Below are 18985 nucleotides of genomic sequence, written 5' to 3'. Positions count from 1 at the left end.
ACATATCAAAATGTTAAGACACTCGTACGTACATGCTTCAAGATTCAAAATTATGTACATTTGAAGTGTCAACTTTTAATATCGAAAATTGTTATTAGCATGCTACAACCGGAAACACGACAAAACAAAAAGTGGGCTCCTATATTGACACAACCAATTCGATACTTTGAGTCACAAACATATTCTCGAGGTTTCTTACAAGTCTTAAATACCTTTATTAATATTTGATAATGGCATGACTGTTACATCGAAGTTAAAAGGGCAATCAAATGATTGTTTAGAATTATTTATGGAACCAATTCATGCACTCATCCATGTTATACAAATCTGAAGAAATGGGGGCTTCAATGTTTGGGAGACGGAGGTATATCAAGGCAACAATGGCAGAACGGCAAGTACAGTCCACGGACTCTCTTCACGATGCATCTGCCTACGTTTCCACAATCAACCATGCACTGATAATTGCAATCTTTTTCCGATTTTGTGCCCGGATCGCATCTTCTAAAACCATAAAGATCGCCGCAACAAATTTCTTGTTCAGCAGCTGCATCTTGGAAAGCTGAAAACATCTATTTAACACTGTTAGTTTCACTTATCTCATACGAAAAATGGTTTTCGCACAACTTATTTCTCCTTTTACATACTCTTATTTTTATCCCTCCATCTTTTTCGATTAATTCAAGCTATAAAATGTTACAAATAAAAAGGGTATGCGTAAATTACTTTCATGCCAGATTCTTACATGTGTGAATGAAAAACATATGTGAAAGCAATTGAAATAAACGGAACCTGTGCATAAAGCGCAGGTGACAAAAATGAAAAGCAAAAACCCTCGTGCCGTGGGTGTGACCATCTTTTAAACAGTAGCAAATCTCTTTGGATTATTATTTTACACCAGCCATGGCATATATAGCATCGATATCACATATATGTAGTCATGTAGAGACCCTCTTAATTAGATTCCTTTCTATGAAGACTGGTGCATACTGACTCAAGTTTAGTTGATAGTCTCAACCGGAGTCATTTAATTAGTAGTTGTGCGGAATGACTAAATAACACTAATACAACTTACTAATAATTGTGCCGGATCAAATTCGTGTTGGTGCACGTCAAGCAATATCTAAACAGCGTAATCCAAACGTGTTAGTCGTCTTCTTTGTGTCGTGTCCAAAACTTTCACTTTGCTTAAGTGGTGGATTGCCATGGTGGGTAAGGTCTTTCTCTCTAACTCAATGCATCATGAGTTTAAATTCTTCCTCTCATATTAGTGTAAATTAGTATAAAAGATCGCTTGTGACACTGAAGGGTCTTGGCCCTAATCATCCCCTATGAGGAAATTTAGCACATCAACTATCAAGTATATGTTGACTAGGGTGGCCATCGAACAAACAGGTTATTTTTTTATAATTTTTGTTACAGTTGGTCATGGCTCAAGGATAATCTGGGCAGGAAAATTCCAAGGCTTATGTGCGCTTTTGTGGAAAAGGGCTCAATAATGTCATTCTTGACCGTCTTCAAAGACATATCTTTATCTCTATCGCTCACATTACGTATACGAGTATAACGCCGATTGCATGCTTGTCCACAGTTAATTACACTTTGTCAAACTTGGTTTTGTTGGCATTTTTTAACCAGATGTGCCTGTCTACTTCCTTGCCAAATAAACTCCAAGATTTCTGGCATCACCAATTAATGCAAGGTAGGGTTCCAACCACAGTAGAGTACAGTGTATATATACACACACACACTACCTGATTAAAGTTCTTTCTTTTTTAGAATGAAAACTTAAAGAATCCAAATCCCATATTGACACAACCGATTCGAGACTTTAAATTCCAACATTTTCTTGAATTATAAGTCTTTATATAATACCTCTATATTATTGATAATGGCATGAGTCTGTAGTACATCAAAATTAATATGATGACCAAATGGTTGTTTACTAGTATTATTTATGAAAGCTGTTATATTACTATCACTTCAACCATGTCATCCTGCACTAAGTGTCTGCATTGAAATCGTAACTAGCCTCTCGCGGTGAATAAATGGGGACTCCAATTTCACCGGTCGGAGGTTTAGCAGTGCAACAACGACAGAAGGGAAAGTAGAGTCCACGGACTTTCTTGTATATGCAAGAACCATGTTGCCCGCATTTCCGTAAGCAAGAATAATCGCAAAATTGTTCCTGTGGTGAACCGGGCTTGCAAGATTGAGCAGCTACATCTTTGAAAGCTGAAAAACATCAATTGAGCTTTGTTAGCTAACATATATGGTTGGTTTTATTGATATAGGGTTAGTTTTACGTATAAATGTCGGGTTAGTACAAGTGCAATTGAAAATGTGTAAAAGATCATATATAATCGGGACTCGTAATGGGAAGCCTTTCCAAGTTGCAGTTTTAAGGGTAGGTAAAATACTTATGTTGAAGATATAAATATTTAAATAATTTACATTTCATTTACATCTGAAAGGAGATGGGAGCCGTGAGAAGAAAGCTATATATCATGTGGACCAAGAGAGCTGTATCATATGAATCTAAATTTACATATCCTCAGTTTGAGTAAAATTAAATCTCCCAAAATGTAAATGAAACATAAATGTGATTCTCACAAATCACAATTCGAAAATATATAAAAGTTATGGAACAACAACGGTTATTGGCACGTTAGCATGTACTCAAAACATGTAGAAATCTAAGAAAGAAAATACAGTTAAAATGAGTGTAGAATGACTATTTTGAAATATCAATAACAGTTATCGTTTAATGTTATTGACTAGATAAGTTTTGTTCCTTAAAATTAAAGAAATAGTTGTTATTTTATCTATGAATTTACCAAGGGAGAAAAAAGAAAGATGAAAAGGGTTAAAAAAAAGGGGGAAAGGTGTTTGCATTAAACAGACCTGTGCATAAAGCATGGGTTACGATAAAGAAAAGCAACAACTCTCGTGATATGCCCATCTTTAAAACTTCAGCAATTTTCTTTGGACTATTTCATTCCAACAGCCACAGGATGATATATAGTCATGCAGTTCGAGACCCTCTTAATTTGATTTCCTTTATATGCAGATTGAAAAGTGGTGTGTATCTGAAAAGTCAATGGCTATTTGATTTATTTCCTTATCAATATAAAAAAATATATATATCTCTAATTAACTGAACTATGAGGTGCTTGTTTTCTTTATGAAAATCCAATTGGATTAATGATTGGGCTTCACAGATCCGCCATCCATGAGAGGAATATAAATGATGGAATTATCCAGACACATCTCTTTTTAACTTTCCATATTTCTTATTAATTTTTGTCTATCTATTATCTTAAATTCATTCAATTTGACGATCGAAAATTAAGTCACATGCGTGAAAAGTAAAAGGCAATCATCCAATACAAATACAAATTCAAGAGGGGTACATGAAAGTTTTTATTCTATTTCGGATTACATCCATCCATTATCCATAATACAATATGATTATTGAATGCCACAAAATAAAGCTTTGTGCTTTGAGCAAGTGACCCATCTTGTAGCTGGATTTTTAGGAACAATCTTCTGGGAAGCTTGAGTTCAATGGCATTTAGCATCTCAGTTTACCCTGCAAATAAATTACATCCATAAATATTCTTAATTAGCATGCTAATTTCTACGTAAAACTCAGTATCGACCAGAAACGCAAAAAGAAGGAGGCATTTATATATGTATAAATCAACACAAGGCTTACTCAGAGCAGTTAGTAGAGGGGTAAACCGTATAGGGGCAAGGAGAACTACATCGATCGCCAAGCGTGTTAACTCGGTCATAATCTAGCCCCGGAATCATTGCAGCTCCTTGTTGAATGCAACTGCACGCAGTTCTTCGATCCTCCGCGGTTTTTTGAATATCATGCATCTCTTTTATGCCGGCACAACAATCCGGTGGCACGTCCCCTGCAAACACTCCAAAGGGGATGCATGGAGTGAGTAACTGGACAACCTGCCCGCAAGTTACAGTTGCATTAACGGCGTAACGAGCAGTCACCAGCATGCATAGCAACATCACCGTGAATGCCGCCCTAGACACCGAAGGCCTTGCCATAGTTGCTAGATTTGCAGTGAGTAAAAAAAAAAATTCCTTTTGGTTTTAGGTTGCTTGGGCAGAAAACACACATGTTAATTGCCCTTATATAGGGAGTCTTGGTCTCCGCTATGTCCAAGTTAACCATCAAGTGTATGACAACACAGTATCTGATCTGTTAGCATTGGTCATAGGGGCTGCAGGAAAATTCAACTTCGGTGTACCGATGGCCCATGGCCGGAAAAATGAGTGCAGAAAAATACAAAGGGTTCCGATCGAGTGAGCCATCATGCCGATAAAAGGGTTCCGGGAGGGACTTGAGTAGGAAGGCCGAGACAAATGCATGCCAAAGGACAAGAGAGATGGGAACTTTCTACAAAAATGAAGCTTCCATATCTCTTCCTCTACTTCGAAATATCCCGCCGTCAGGAATGCAAGGTTCGAATTACAGCATGGTACTGTCAGCTTTCGGAAATTCCTCGACTGTTTTGTTATATCTGAATTTACTTGTTTCCTTGTTCTTTCCGACTTTTCTGATGTAAGAAGAAGACTGGTATTTTCTGGCAAGAAAAACCCAACTATGTTAGCCTGATTTCGATTTCAACGATTTCTAACTCATTAGAGGCATTTTTATTCCTTTGGCAATTGTTTAATTGCTTCAAAGAGTGTGTATATTTAAGCACCACCCTTCTTATCTAACAACTCTTTGACACAAATCATACGTAGCGGAACAAAATCGAGTTTTAAAGGGTTAAGTGGCAAAATTTGAGTTCCGAGCAAAAGTGGTTTTGTAATCGAGTTCCATGTGACATATATCTTCTTGGGTTGGTGACCTGGCAATACTAAATCTTCCCCAAGTACTTTATTTTCCAAAGTTGTTTATCCTTTTTTTGTTATAAAACGATATTTACACTAAGAAGTGAAAAATTTAGGTCAAGCACATATCAAACTCGTCATTCCCAAAAGATGAACCTAAAAATATATCACCAGACCAAGTTGAAAACTAAATCGGAGTGCGCTACCAACTTTCCTTTACGTCAACTGACAGAAAATCTTGCATGTCATGGTTTCGTATCACCCCGCTGCCCAAACGTACAGTGATGAATCCGGTATGGCTAAGTTCGACCCAGAACAGAACAATAGAAGAATATATAATATAGGCTAAAAACAGTTGATATCATTTTGTTATGCTTGAAGTCAAGGCCATCTCTGTACGTCCATCATTTATAAATTTATGGGAACATTTATACAGATACTTACTAAAAAACCCTCTATGCAAATCTGAAAACCCCCCACTTGCTAAATTGCTCATCCATGAATACAAGGAGCAAAAAGGAGCCAAAGAAGATCACCAGACCAAGTCAAAAACAGTTGATATGATTTTGTTATGCTTGAACTTAACCAACAGGATCCTCTCTGGATCCTTCTGGTGAAGATCCGTGAATCATCTCTGTTCATCGCACATCATGCGATTAGTTTTTGTCAAATATTGTTTATGTTTATTTTTAAATAAAAATATTTCAAAAGATTTTTTATCGTACGATATACGATAAACGAACACGATTCATGGATCCCCGGAATCCTCTCAAAGAGAATCTGGACTCTGAACTTAAGGCCATCTCTGTACATCCATTATTTATAAATTTATGGGAACATTTATACAGATACTTACTAAAAAATCCTCTTATGCAAATCTACAAACCCCCCACGTGCTAAATTGCTCATCCACGAATACAAGGAGCAAAAAGGAGCCAAAGAATACAAGTGGATAAAAGGACACTACAAAAAACATCTTGCATCCACATCCTGTAGTTGTACAGAATATGCTAAGAGCAAATGTACACGTCCGATAAGGTACGGGATGACGAAAATACAACCGAGTAGCAGAGTATTCACAGGTGCCGCTACCCCTTCATATTTCTCCACTTGTCCTTCAGATCAACCTGGACGGACATAGTAACCCCAAAAGTCTAAGACACAATATTGACTGATGAAGTAGAGACATTTCAGATGAATAGAAAAACTTGTTTATGGAATAAATTTATGTGGATGGATAAACGCCGTTGAAGATATTACAAAACTTGGCGTACCTGAGTTCTCTCTTTGAATATATCATAGTAGCTTTTCAAGATAAGGCTCCAGCTTCCTTCTCCATACCTTCGTCGAAAAACATCATACTAATGAGACTCAGAAGCATATACATACTGCTCAAACTAATATTTGCGCAAGTTGTAATGACAAGTATGAAATTTAGAGTGGTAAAAGGGAAACAAAAAGAAGGCAGAGAGAAGGGATGCGACATACTTCTGTACACCAGTCCTTAAGGTGTCTTCTTCCAATAAGCTCCATCTTTTAACTTTTCTTCTCTTACTAAATCTCGTATCCTCATGCTTCTTCAAAGGAGATACAGCAGTCCTCTTTGGGCTAGGAAGGTGAAGCCTGCCCGCATCTTTCTTTGTTCCTTCTTGTGATGTATTTATCGATTCCTCCCACTGAAAAAACAATTTTCAACAATAAGTGCAAATTTATAAGCAACCAGATCCACAAAATTGCAGAAGGGAATCAATCATAATAAAAACTGAACAAAACAACTAAACACCAGAGAAACTCATGGATTCAGTAAAATGTTTACGAGGAATATGTCATGTTCCCCTTGCAAGAAATACAAACAAATCAGGACATCAATAAAATGATAAGAAATAAACATCGTGAACATAAATACCTCGAAAGTACGGGTTGTACTATTACGTTCCGCCAAGCTAGGACGAGCAACGTTAGTCTGATTACTGAAAGAAGGATTTCTAAGATTGGCAGCATCAGTTTGAAGAGACTCAGTGCCTCCCGGGTCAACAGGCGGATTTGGAACATCCTTTTCTATTCCACTAGATTGAGGATCATTCTGATGTCTGGATGGAAGATTTCCAACATTATCATTATTAGATTGAACAGGCTCAGCACCCTTCTCGATAGATGGATTTTCTGCACCTACATCTTTTCCATTTACGTGACTTACAGATCTCATTGCCAAACTAGATCTTACAGTTTCAGACACTCGCAAAGCATCTGGAAGTGGATCTGTTACTAATTCTTGGAGCTCCGAAATACTGGATTTAAGTGCTTCCTGTGCTCTGTTAACTTCAGGGGTATCTAAGGAACCATATTTTCCATCTGATACATCTGTGCCTAAATCTTCAGCATCCCTAATCCTAATCGGTCCTCTGGTGCGTCTATGAGCAAGGTGCTTGCGTCTAGGCATAGCAGACCTCTGATTTTCTACAAGAAATAGAAAAAAAAAGAATCAAACAAACAGAAATATTATATTTTGAAACTGAAGTCTGTGCAATAACTATATTATGCAGGAGTATATTTAGCATGGCTAAGGCAGTATTCAAGATGATGAAGGAGCATAAGAACTAAGATAACACAATACAGAGCACTCTCTCAACATCCACGCACACAAGTTAATCTCACTAAAATTACCTTAATCTCTCTCCGTATGAAAATAAAAGTACCTTTATCTTTCGTGGAATGGTCAATACTGAGACCCAGCTCCCCATTCCGACCAGGTATAGCCAAGCCTGTCTCGTTCACTTGACCAGGAGCCTGATCATCAGCCGACCTGTGTACTTCTCTGTTTCTGAATCCAGAATCTATTTCAACCAAATCATTCAAAACCAAGCCCCGGCTCACAGTAGGCAGCGAGCTCCCTACCCGAACTTCCTTCAATGGGACTGCAACCAATATAGGACCCAATTCAGACCCATTACTAACATTAGCCCCGTTGACCATTTGCCCCTCATATGTACACCCATCACGTACATTAGCCCCATTCACTGGCTGCGCCCCCAACTCAGACTGACTACCCACATTAGACCCATTCGTAGTTTGTGCATGCCTTTGAGACCCATCACTCTCATTAGTCCCATTACCAGTTTGTGCTTCTGGCTCAGACCCATCGACCACATTTGCTCTACCTCTACTCACCATTTGTGCCTCCAATTCAGAGTGACCGGCCACATTAGTCCCATTCTTAGTTTGCTCCTCCAACTGGAACCCGTGACCCACATTAGTCCCATTAATCATTTGCTCCTCCAATTCAGACTTATCACCCACACCAGTCCCATTCTCCATTTGCACCTCCATATCGGACCGACCACCCACATTAGTCACCCTCACCACTTCATCTTCTAACTCCGATCCACTGGGCCCCACATTTGCCTCGTCCCGCAGTTGAGCCTCCATTTCAGACCCACCACCACCCACATTAGCTCTACTCGCTATTTGAGTCTCCAATTCAGACCCACCATCACCCTTAGCTCCATTCACCATTTGAGCCTCCAAGTCAGAACAACCTTCCCCCGCATTAGCCCCATTCGCCATTTGTACCTCCAATTCAGGCCCATTACGCGCATTAGCCCCCTTCCCCATTTGCCCTTCGAATTCAGACCCACCACCCACATTAACCTCATTGACCACTGCAATGTGATCAGCTTCCAAGTCGGCAACTTCCATGGGCACATTCAATCTAATAGCCCAAGTAATAAACGGAGGTCCTAACAACGCCAAAGCTTCCTTTACATAAACCGAAACCGATCTCAGCGCATCATTCCTCGTGTTCATACTCGACAACTTCTTCGACACTCGCAAATCCCAAACCCCTGCCTCGATCTCCTCCATTCGATGCCTCAACTCCGCCGATACCAACTGGCTCCTCCCAGACCGCTCCAAAACCCCAACCCTCCCTCTCCAAATCCGATCCACGGCCTCCAAGTATTTCCCACTAGGCTTTCCCATAAAACCCACTAAGAACTTGACCGTACACTCAGTGGCCACAGAGCAGTAGGCGGCTTTCATGGATTCCGTGGTGGCAATGCCTTCTCTGATATCCAAATCCTCAATCATTTCAAGCGTTTCGAGGATCGTTTCGGAGACCGAAGCTTCGTAGACTTCGCACTCGATCGTCCGGAGGAGTACGGTCTTCTTCAAGCGAAAGTCTTGGTCCGAGAAGGGTGCGACTGCGAGGAGCCTCTTGGCAATGCAATCCTTCTCGCGGTCCCGAAGGAGAAGCTCGATGACCCACCGCGAAACGTCGACGTCTGGGTCCATTGAATAAGGCAACCGAAAGCTTAATTCAGCAAGAAGGGTAGAAAATTGAATGTCAGAGATTGAAAAGTGAAGATCTTGAACCGCGGAGATTTTGCTTATTTGGAAAATTTGAGTTCTTGATGCAAAATTGGGAGCGCCAAAAAGGATTTAGGGTTTGAATTTTGAAAGGGCTGGGAATTGATCATCAAAATGACGAATGTCCACGCCCTAAACTTTGAATTTGGGGCTATTTGTGAGGATGGTAGACGAATGTTACCGTCTATAATCTGCTGTCAATTGGACCTAGAATTTGGGCCTGTAACTTAATTTGGGCTTCTTTGATGATTTTTTTTTTATATAAAAATCTTTTTATCTTTCAATTATCCTAATATGCAAATTATTTTTAGCACTACAAAATAGTCATGGCCAAGGTTGCTCTTTCTTATATTTGTTTAAATAGCCAAGCTTTGTGTATGTATTACAAAATATTGTTCAATTGTTATGAAATCTAATTTTCGATCATGATCATGATTCAGTTTCGCATTTCAAATGGTTCTGATCGATCGTCTAGCACAATAAGAATACTTTTAAAAAACACGATAAACTCAATTTGTCTTGTCACTGCAACACTTCACCGTTCTAAATTCTAATGGACGAGGCAACAAATAAGATAACTTTGCCTTGAGAGGTTTTATAAGGCAAAATTTGATAACATTAGCCTAGTCATTTTACTTATCACTTGAAATGACAAGTTCGTAGTGTGACATATAGAGAAAGGTTATGTGTCACATAAACTATCAATGATGAATCGAAACAAATAACCTTATGTATAACAGTAAATGATATCATTAACAACTAAAAATATAAGTAGTTAATAGATAATGGGGCATTTACTTTTACCAAACATTTTTTAACTGCTTCGCTTACAAAGAAGCAATTTTTTATAAAAAAACACAAACGAGGCCTAAGTTTCTTCGTAAATAATCTGTATCTGAATGCAAAGTGACACGCAGTAACCATACCGTCTTATCAAACTGACTTATGCCCGACAAAATTGCACCTGAAACCCTAGGAGGAATGTGCATGGACTCATATATTGTAGGCCCCATACGAATAACATAATATACCTTCAAGCACCCACAACAAAGGAGTAAATTCCAACCCCGTCCTGCATTTGCTTCGTCCTCCTCGTCCTCCTCCCAGCTGCTCCAGGACCCCTACTGAGTGTCAAGACCCCATAGCAGTAGAGAGAACTGGGAGAGTAACCTTCAGTCGACTCTGAACTCTCTCTCTGTATCAATGGCTCGCTGCACTTTCAAATCGGACGATATCATAATAAAGTCGCCGAATGACAGACGATTATACAGATTAATCAAGCTCGAGAATGGCCTCTCGGCATTGCTCGTTCACGATCCTGAGATTTACCCAGAAGGGCCGCCTGATCACTCCAAATCCGTCGAACACAGTGAAGCTGAAGAGGAAGAAGACGAAGATATGGACGACGAGGACGGAGATGAGGGGGAAGACAGTGAAGGAGAAGAGGATGAAGAGGACGATGACGAAGAAGGCGGAGATGGTGAACTGAAGAAGAAGGGGAAGGGTGGAGACTCTCAGACTAAGAAGGTTGGTCTTTTGTTTTACATTGAAATTGTGAAATGCCCATCTCGCATTCAAGTTTATTTGATTTAATTTTATTGAAAAGTGAAAACCCAGTTGGAGAAACTTGGTAAGTTGGCATTACAAAGATAGGAAATTGATTTTAGGTTGGAAAACAGTATGCATTTTTGGTTGAATGATTGATACCCGATTACAGAAACTTTAGGATTTAAACTATTACTTGGTTACATACTGCTTCAAGTTTCCACCATCATTGTTTTTTTTCTGATAATCTATTAGCTATCGAACTTTCGTACCTTTGTACAAATTTTCATTTAAAGTGATAACGAAGTTTTGATAGCATAATTCCAAGTGGAACCAATGGTGGGTACTGTTTGTCTTCGAGTAAAACCTTTGAAATTGTTTTTGGTCATGCCGTTTGCAAGTCCGATTACTGCACTGATATTCTACTTTAATGATTGGGATGATGTTTACTCAGCTCAGTTAACAGAATTTGATTTATGTGAAGATGTTTGATCGTATTTGCAGGCAGCAGCAGCAATGTGTGTGGGAATAGGCAGCTTCTCCGACCCTTTGGAGGCACAAGGGCTTGCACATTTTCTAGGTTTGTGTTGCACATGCTTACATGGTTCATGGAAGGGCGTACTAGTGAGTGTTGAGGCAAGCATAACTAACAAATTGAATGTTTTGCAGAACACATGCTCTTCATGGGGAGTGCAGAGTTTCCAGATGAAAATGAGGTCTGTTTGTACACCGAGTATTCCTTTCTGTTTTGGGGTGCTAGTTATCTTCATTTTTATTTGCAAGTTATTGGGAGATGTACATGATCCCTTGTGCTATTCATCATAAATGAGGTGTACTTACTGTATGTGGAAATAATTAAGCCGCATGAATTTTCCCTCCATATAGATTATAGATGGTAATCTCACTATTTATATTTATTCGTTCCTCAAGCAACACCATCAGCCTGCTTAGTTCTGTTTCTTATGAAAAAAAAACATCACCAGCTTGCTTGTTCTATGTATACGTGAGTGGGATGATTTGTTTGTTCTTTTGCTGCCAACCTGCTTGCAGATGGGTCAGGCTGTATGGAACACTAATTCAACGTATGATAGTGTCATTTGTGAACATTAATTTACTTATACCTTATGGGAATGGATGCCATTTCAGATTTATTACAGTAATTGTTTATGGTAGTTTTATCTTCATTTCTGCTCATTGTTTAATAGTAAAATTGATATTTAAAAGTAATCTATTTTACTTGCTCCAACATTTCCTGAAAATTTCACTCAAGCTAAATAGGAGAAGTCTGTATTTGTGGCCACTCGTTTTGACTCTTCTCTTTGCTAGTATGATAGTTACTTGTCCAAGCATGGAGGTTCATCAAATGCATACACAGAAGCAGAGCATACCTGCTACCATTTTGAAGTGAAGCCAGAGTTTCTTAAGGGTGCCTTGAGAAGGTGTACTATGAGCTCTTCATGCTTTGAATATTTATAACTTGAAGTCCTTGGTATTGAGTATGTATTGTGGTTAGTGTGGGACCATAATTCAATTCCAACAGTCAATTAAACAAGGCTACAGGTTTTATTGATGCTTCCTGCATTGACCTTGAATCTTGTGTTGCCTCAGCATTTGTAGTTGAAAATGTTGTATGATTGTCATACTTATGTTTCAAAAGCATCAAAACATAATATGGCGTAGGAAGTGTAGGTTAAATCATTAGATTACGTTTTGTTTATTTATTTTTTATTATTTTCTGAATGCATGTTAATGATATTACCTACTGGTGCACAACCATATAAAAATGTTGGTATGGAAGTGACGTTCTCCAATTAATAAGGTCCAACAGTATGTTTCTTTTGGTTCCTCAGTGTCTGGCTCACCACAATTATTTCACTGGATAAAAAAATGTTCAAAAATAGTTGTCAAATTAATATGCATGGTAAAATTTTCTGTGCTCAAGGTTCCAATTGCAATATATTTAGCTAATAGCATGTACTTGACCCTTTGTATGGAATACTCTAGTTATATTTTTCTCATTCAAAATTGCTGTTTCAGAAACCTGGTTTGTATTCATTATGGCTCTTTATTTTATCAGATTTTCTCAGTTCTTTGTTTCACCTCTAGTGAAAATTGAAGCAATGGAGCGAGAGGTACAGGCTATAGATTCAGGTGCATGCATGTCTTACCTACTCTTCTTGATTCCAGCTTTTTGTTTACAGTATTGCTCAATGCAAATGTTCTAATGCTGAATGGTATTCTTTGTTGTTAATGAAAATGCAATGCAGAATTTAACCAGGTTCTGCAGAATGATTCTTGCCGCCTTGAACAAATTCAGTGTCATACATCTGCTCCCGGTCACCCATTTAATAGGTTCTGTTGGGGTAAAACTTTAATCCATTGTGCAAACTTGTCCCTCTCTTCCTCTCTCTCTCTCTCTCTCTCTCTCTCTCTCTCTCTCTCTCTCTCTCTCTAAAAATGTATTTTGTACATTTTTTTATGTGTGCTTGAAAGGAAATAAGAAGAGCTTGGTTGATGCAATGGAAAAAGGGATCAATTTACGAGAACAAATACTAAAGTTGTATAAGGATTATTACCATGGTGGACTGATGAAGCTAGTTGTCATTGGTGGAGGTGAAAATATTCCTTTCCTATTTTCTTTTGCTCTTTGTTCTTTTTTTTGTCTTTGACTATTGTTTATTTGTGGATGAATGTTAGTTAAAAAGAGCTACCAATTTTTATATCATGCACAACACACGGCGTGCTTGAATGGAAATAATGGAACATTTTCAATTTGACTTTGTAGATTTCAATCACATTACTAATCTACTTAGGGTTTCTGTTCTGTGGATGATGGTTCTTTGAACTGGTAGGGGTTGATACTAGTGTTCACTATTAGTCTATTACACAATAGAATATTTGTGTATCAAATAAAAAACCATCCATGTGATCATGTCCAATCATTTATGTGTACGATTAGCCAACCAATTAGAATATTGCTTATTTATCAATTCTATTTCATGTTAATTATATTAGTTCTAATTGCTGCAGAATCTCTTGATTTACTTGAGGATTGGGTTGTGGAATTGTTTGGTAATGTCAAGAAAGGCCCCCAAGTAAAACTGGAGTTCAAGGCGGAGGGTCCTATCTGGAAAGCTGGCAAACTATACAGGCTAAAGGCTGTTAGAGATGTTAACATACTCAACCTTACATGGACATTTCCATGTCTTCATCAAGACTATTTGAAGAAACCAGAAGATTATTTAGCTCATCTACTTGGACATGGTAAGATGAATCATTATTATCTAATCTGATGTTGATTATTATTCCTCTGCAGGGAACAAGAATTTCTTCAGCAGAAAAAAAAAAAGGACGTTAATTTAGAATTTTTCTATTTTTTAGTAAAAGCAGCATTTACAAATTTCTAAAGTAGACGTCTCTAGAAACTTCGATAGTAAGATCTAGTTTTATTTTGTTCGAAGGGAGCCCGAATCCTTCAGTTCCATCTGTCACTTTGCATCTCATTGATATTTTTTCACCTTAAAATGATATCTGACAGTGTCATTGCTTTTCTGCATTAGATTTTGTTGCTTTTGCATTTCATGTACATTACATGTTATTTATTATATCTCACAATGGGTTTAGTCATCTAAATTGTTTGGCCACCTATGCCATGATGAAGTGACTTTAAATTCTGAGAACTAAGTTATGGGTTTTTCAGAGGGCCGGGGAAGTTTGCATTTTTACCTCAAAACCAGAGGGTGGGCAACATCTTTGTCTGCTGGTGTTGGGGACGAGGGGATGCACCGATCTTCTGTGGCTTATGTCTTCCGCATGTCCATACACCTCACTGACTCTGGATTGGAAAAGGTAGCATCTCAACTTATCCCTTTAGAGAATCTTTTGGTGGAAGATAAATTTTCACAGATTCATAGTTCTATGTGGGCAGTTACTATAAACATCAGTAACTGTGGAGCAAAGTTTGCTTTTTTCTTTATTACTTCTCATTTTTTTTATGTGTGATGCACTGATGCTTATCTTGCAGATTTCCGAAATAATTTGCTATGTCTACCAATACATTAAGTTACTGCGTCAAGTGTCTCCACAAGAATGGATATTTAGGGAACTTCAGGATATTGGGAATATGGATTTTAGATTCGCAGAGGAGCAGCCCCAAGATGATTATGCTGCAGAACTTGCAGGTTTTCAAAATTGCACATCTTACCTTGGTCATGTTTTACATAACTGAAAGTATCCCTACTTATAAAAGATTCTTCACGATATCTATATTTTGTGTTTTTTAGTCAAAAAAGGATATCTCCAAATTCATGACCTGTTTAATATTGTGAAATCTTATTGTTGCAGAAAATTTACTACTGTATCCATCAGAGAACGTTATTTATGGGGACTATGTGTACAAAATTTGGGACGCAGAATTGATAAAGTATGTTCTTGGTTTCTTCACACCAGAAAACATGAGGGTTGATGTGGTATCAGAGTCCTCAATTAAGTCGAAAGGTAAATCACATATGCCCCTTTATGTCAAAAAAATAAAGTAGAAGAAAAAACCTAGAAAAAGAGTCTTGTTTCCATCTTGCAGTATTTATTTATGACTATGAATGTAACCATAAGTTTTATTTGTCCCATTTTAAATGTGTGATAATTTTGACGTGAGCTCTGTTCTTCCTAACTGTTTCAGATTTCCATTGCGAGCCTTGGTTTGGGTCACATTATACTGAGGAAGATATATCTCCATCTTTGATGGATATGTGGAAGAATCCCCCAGAAATTGATGACTCATTGCATCTCCCTTCAAAGAATGAGTTCATTCCTAGTGATTTTTCCATCCGCTCTGATGACCTGTGCCTTGATCCTGCAAATATATCTTATCCAAGATGTATAATTGATGAACCATTAATAAAGTTCTGGTACAAGCTCGATGATTCATTTAAACTTCCACGGGCAAATACATACTTCCGCATCAATCTGAAGGGTGGATATGCTAATCTGAAAAGTTGTGTTTTGACTGAACTATATATTCTCCTTCTTAAGGACGAGCTGAATGAGATTGTGTACCAGGTTCATGTCTTGTCCTTTATAACTGAATATTTTGTGCTTCCATTTAGATAGCTGATAACTCTTTTGTACTTGAATACATTTTAGGAAACACTGGTTGCATTAAGTTTATTTAGAATATATCTGCGGTCTCTGTCCAACTTTGTTCAGTTAGAGGGACTTGGATGTTATAGTGACTCGCAATACAGAAGAGGAAACTGGTGTAATTAATTGCCCAAACAAAATATATTCTTTTAGTTTTTCATTATATAAATACAAATGTTATTTCTTATCCATATTTCCCTCATTTTAATATTCTCAATATATAGTAATTCGGTTGTAAAAACATGAACTTATGCTGCAATGTAGTTATTTAGTTGATGCTGTATTTCATGAATATAGGTCTTTTTGACCTCATGCCGACTTATTTTTTTCAAATCAAACATGCTTCTGAAATGGCTACATGAGAATATCCTTTGTTCTGTGCGTGCAGGCCATTGTTGCCAAGCTGGAAACTTCTGTCTCTGTGTTCAGTGACAAACTGGAGCTGAAGGTTTATGGATTTAATGATAAACTTCCAGCTCTCTTGTCAAAAGTATTGGCAACTGCCAAAAGTTTCATGCCAACAGATGATCGTTTCAAGGTACACGTGTTGCCTTTTGTTTCCATCACTCCACTCTATGTCTGGTTTAGTTTGATTTTGCATACCTTGCTTGTTTCTTTTGGCTTGTCCATTGCTAATTGACACTTTAACAGGTCGTTAAAGAAGATATGAAGCGAAGGTTAAAGAACACCAATATGAAGCCTCTGAGTCACTCATCATACTTAAGACTGCAAGTTCTGTGTCAAATTTTTTATGATGCAGATGAGAAGTTGCATGTTTTGGATGAATTGTCTATTTCTGATTTGAAGTCATTCATTCCCGAGCTTTGTTCCCAGGTACACTACACAAATGTACCTATATTTGTTATAGGTTACTGCTGTCAATTCGTGAAACTCAAGTTCTTAACATCATCCTCCAGCTGGGTCTATTTTCATGAGAAATCCATGCGGTTCAGGCTTCTTGACCTCATATTCTTTCACTTTGACATGTAACTTGATAAGTGCAGAGTAGTATGTTCTGGCGAGAGAATTGGAGAGTTGCTGCCAAATGTGAACCCAATAGTTAATTTGACTTTTCTTTAAAAATAATTTTTTATATTTGATTTTGGACTTATTCATTTATTTATTTTTTCTCAAAGCTCTTAGAATTAGTTTAATTAAGGCATTTGCTTCAGCTTACCCTACCCTTAATATGTGCAGCTATACATTGAGGGCCTTTGCCATGGAAATTTGTTAGAAGACGAAGCAATTACCCTGTCAAATATATTCAAATCTAATTTTTCCGTACCACCACTGCCTATCGAATTGAGGCATAAAGAGCATGTTATTTGTCTTCCTCCTGGTGCTAACCTGATTAGAGATTCCAACGTGAAGAATAAGTCGGAAACGAACTCTGTGATTGAGGTAACTCAAAATGGTACATTTTTGTTTCGTTCTCCCTATATGAAGATGTACTTTCTTTTTCTTATGCGTTGATATTCTTCCCTTGGTTGTGGTTTCATATTGCAGCTGTATTTTCAAGTTGAGCAAGAAGCAGGGATTGAGTCAATCCGATTGAAAGCATTGATAGATCTTTTTGATGAAATTGTGGAGGAACCACTTTTCAATCAACTAAGGTGATTTTATTTGAGGCTGATACTTTTAATTACATACTGGCTAGCAAAAGAATCTGGGATCTGATAAGAATATATTCTAATATATTTGAATATATGTTCGTATAAATGTCCGCTATTTCTGGAAATAGGACGAAGGAGCAGCTTGGATATGTTGTTGAGTGTGGCCCACGGGTAACATACAATGTATATGGCTTTTGTTTCTGTGTCCAGTCGTCTGAGTACGACCCAATCTACTTACAAGGGAGAGTTGATAACTTCATAAATGGTCTGGAAGTATTGTTGGTAAGCAGTCAAATTTCCTTCTAATTTGAATGCTGCTAGTTTGAGCATCTCATAAGCTTTTTAACTATTGAGCCATGCGAAGGTGACTTGCGAATGCGATTTTACAATTTGAGGTTCCCTATTTGTTAGATATATAATTAATTTCAGTTTGTCGAAAACTTTGCTTGGATCTGGTATCCTTGTGTTATTCTACTTCCATGATTTGAGTTGCGTGATTATTGTTTCTGCATTGTGATTTCAGTTACTGAGAATATGTGTGCAGGTCGGGATTGATGATGATTCATTTGAGAATTATAAAAGTGGACTGCTTGCTAAGCTATTGGAGAAAGATCCATCCCTCACATATGAAACCAATAGATTTTGGAATCAGATTATCGATAAAAGGTGCTGTTATCATCTTTGGTTTGTCCAGATTGTGATTTCCAAAGATTGCATTTAAACATCATTGTGTGTTCTTATTATATGTGGTTTGGGACTTACGGGCTTTATTTTAATTTGCGTTGCAAAAAATAAAATAGGAGTGGAATCGCCATTAGCTGAAATTGCGTCTTTGAACATTCAAATTGTTGTGGTTCGATGCTCAGTCTAAAGTAAATACTTGTTGATCACAGGTATATGTTCGACCAGTCAAAAAGAGAAGCAGAAGAACTCGGCAGTATTCACAAGAAGGACGTTATTGACTGGTACAAAACGTATTTGCAACAATCATCTCCCAAGTGTCGTAGACTAGCGATTCGTGTTTGGGGTTGCAACACTGACCCGAAAGAGGCGGAACCACAACCGAAGTCTATCCAAGCCATCGAAGACCCTGCAACGTTTAAGAAGTCATCAAAGTTCTATCCTAGCCTTTCTTGAAAATGTGAACAAGCTTTGAGTGCTTGATTAAAAATTGAACTGTATTGGAAACACTGAAGGCCTCAGTTTCAGTTTTGGCTAGGTTGTGGGTGGGTGGAAATGACCATCTGGGAGAGGAAGTGAATGAGCAATCCTTTTGAGTAATTGCCTATTCCCTTCAATAAAATAGGGCAAACTTATTTGTTCTCGGAATATGCCACATTATGCGTGATTGACTTAAAGTATCACTGCTTAGATGAAGCAAAAGAAATCATTCAGGATTATATTGGGTTCAAATTTCCAAAGTTTGTTTTGAAATGCACATGGTAGGGTTTCGGGTTATA

General features: G+C 37.8%; 2 protein-coding genes across 7 annotated transcripts; one reads left to right on the top strand and one right to left on the bottom strand.

Moving 5' to 3' along the window:
• Positions 1 to 5651: 5651 nt before the first annotated feature.
• On the bottom strand, positions 5652 to 9373 carry LOC103945953. 4 transcript variants are annotated; one of them, XM_048569535.1, is made up of 7 exons: positions 8000 to 9373; positions 7922 to 7951; positions 7560 to 7891; positions 6770 to 7320; positions 6352 to 6539; positions 6138 to 6204; positions 5652 to 5990 (listed from the first exon to the last, which is right to left on the bottom strand). In XM_048569535.1, exons 1-7 carry the CDS (start codon positions 9151 to 9153, stop codon positions 5952 to 5954), a joined length of 2361 nt encoding a protein of 786 aa, XP_048425492.1. In that variant the 5' UTR covers positions 9154 to 9373; the 3' UTR covers positions 5652 to 5951. The 4 variants fall into 4 exon arrangements, with proteins under 4 accessions (XP_048425492.1, XP_048425490.1, XP_048425491.1 ...); XM_048569533.1 differs by having other exon boundaries at positions 7922 to 9373; XM_048569534.1 differs by having other exon boundaries at positions 7560 to 7951.
• Positions 9374 to 10191: 818 nt separating this feature from the next.
• LOC103945922 (nardilysin-like) lies at positions 10192 to 18985 on the top strand. Of its 3 annotated transcripts, XM_009356526.3 has the most exons (19): positions 10192 to 10755; positions 11278 to 11353; positions 11443 to 11489; positions 12100 to 12212; positions 12851 to 12924; positions 13041 to 13136; positions 13267 to 13386; positions 13804 to 14037; positions 14474 to 14622; positions 14798 to 14954; positions 15118 to 15270; positions 15452 to 15831; positions 16301 to 16450; positions 16564 to 16746; positions 17110 to 17313; positions 17419 to 17525; positions 17654 to 17807; positions 18070 to 18191; positions 18419 to 18985. In XM_009356526.3, exons 1-19 carry the CDS (start codon positions 10432 to 10434, stop codon positions 18660 to 18662), a joined length of 3087 nt encoding a protein of 1028 aa, XP_009354801.2. In that variant the 5' UTR covers positions 10192 to 10431; the 3' UTR covers positions 18663 to 18985. The 3 variants fall into 3 exon arrangements, with proteins under 3 accessions (XP_009354801.2, XP_048425120.1, XP_048425119.1); XM_048569163.1 differs by lacking the exon at positions 10192 to 10755 and having other exon boundaries at positions 12108 to 12212; positions 12880 to 12924; XM_048569162.1 differs by lacking the exon at positions 10192 to 10755 and having other exon boundaries at positions 12108 to 12212.

The sequence above is a fragment of a genome, unplaced genomic scaffold (assembly GCF_019419815.1).
Source record: "Pyrus x bretschneideri cultivar Hongxiangsu unplaced genomic scaffold, Pyrus_bretschneideri_v1 Contig5, whole genome shotgun sequence".
In the NCBI taxonomy this organism is placed as follows: Eukaryota; Viridiplantae; Streptophyta; class Magnoliopsida; order Rosales; family Rosaceae; genus Pyrus; species Pyrus x bretschneideri.
The sequence above is the reverse complement of the archived record's forward strand: the minus strand, read 5'-3'. Positions and strand labels throughout refer to the sequence as shown.

Excerpts from the sequence above, each read along its gene's own strand:
- LOC103945953 (XM_009356551.3), bottom strand. The coding sequence starts at position 9,153 with ATGGACCCAGACGTCGACGTTTCGCGGTGGGTCATCGAGCTTCTCCTT. Across the intron at positions 6,540-6,769 it reads GTACAACCCGTACTTTCGAG|TGGGAGGAATCGATAAATAC; the intron begins GTATTTATGTTC and ends TTGTTTTTTCAG. Across the intron at positions 6,205-6,351 it reads TTAAGGACTGGTGTACAGAA|GTATGGAGAAGGAAGCTGGA; the intron begins GTATGTCGCATC and ends TTTTCGACGAAG.
- LOC103945922 (XM_009356526.3), top strand. The coding sequence starts at position 10,432 with ATGGCTCGCTGCACTTTCAAATCGGACGATATCATAATAAAGTCGCCG. Across the intron at positions 13,387-13,803 it reads GCTAGTTGTCATTGGTGGAG|AATCTCTTGATTTACTTGAG; the intron begins GTGAAAATATTC and ends TAATTGCTGCAG. Across the intron at positions 14,955-15,117 it reads TTATGCTGCAGAACTTGCAG|AAAATTTACTACTGTATCCA; the intron begins GTTTTCAAAATT and ends TTATTGTTGCAG.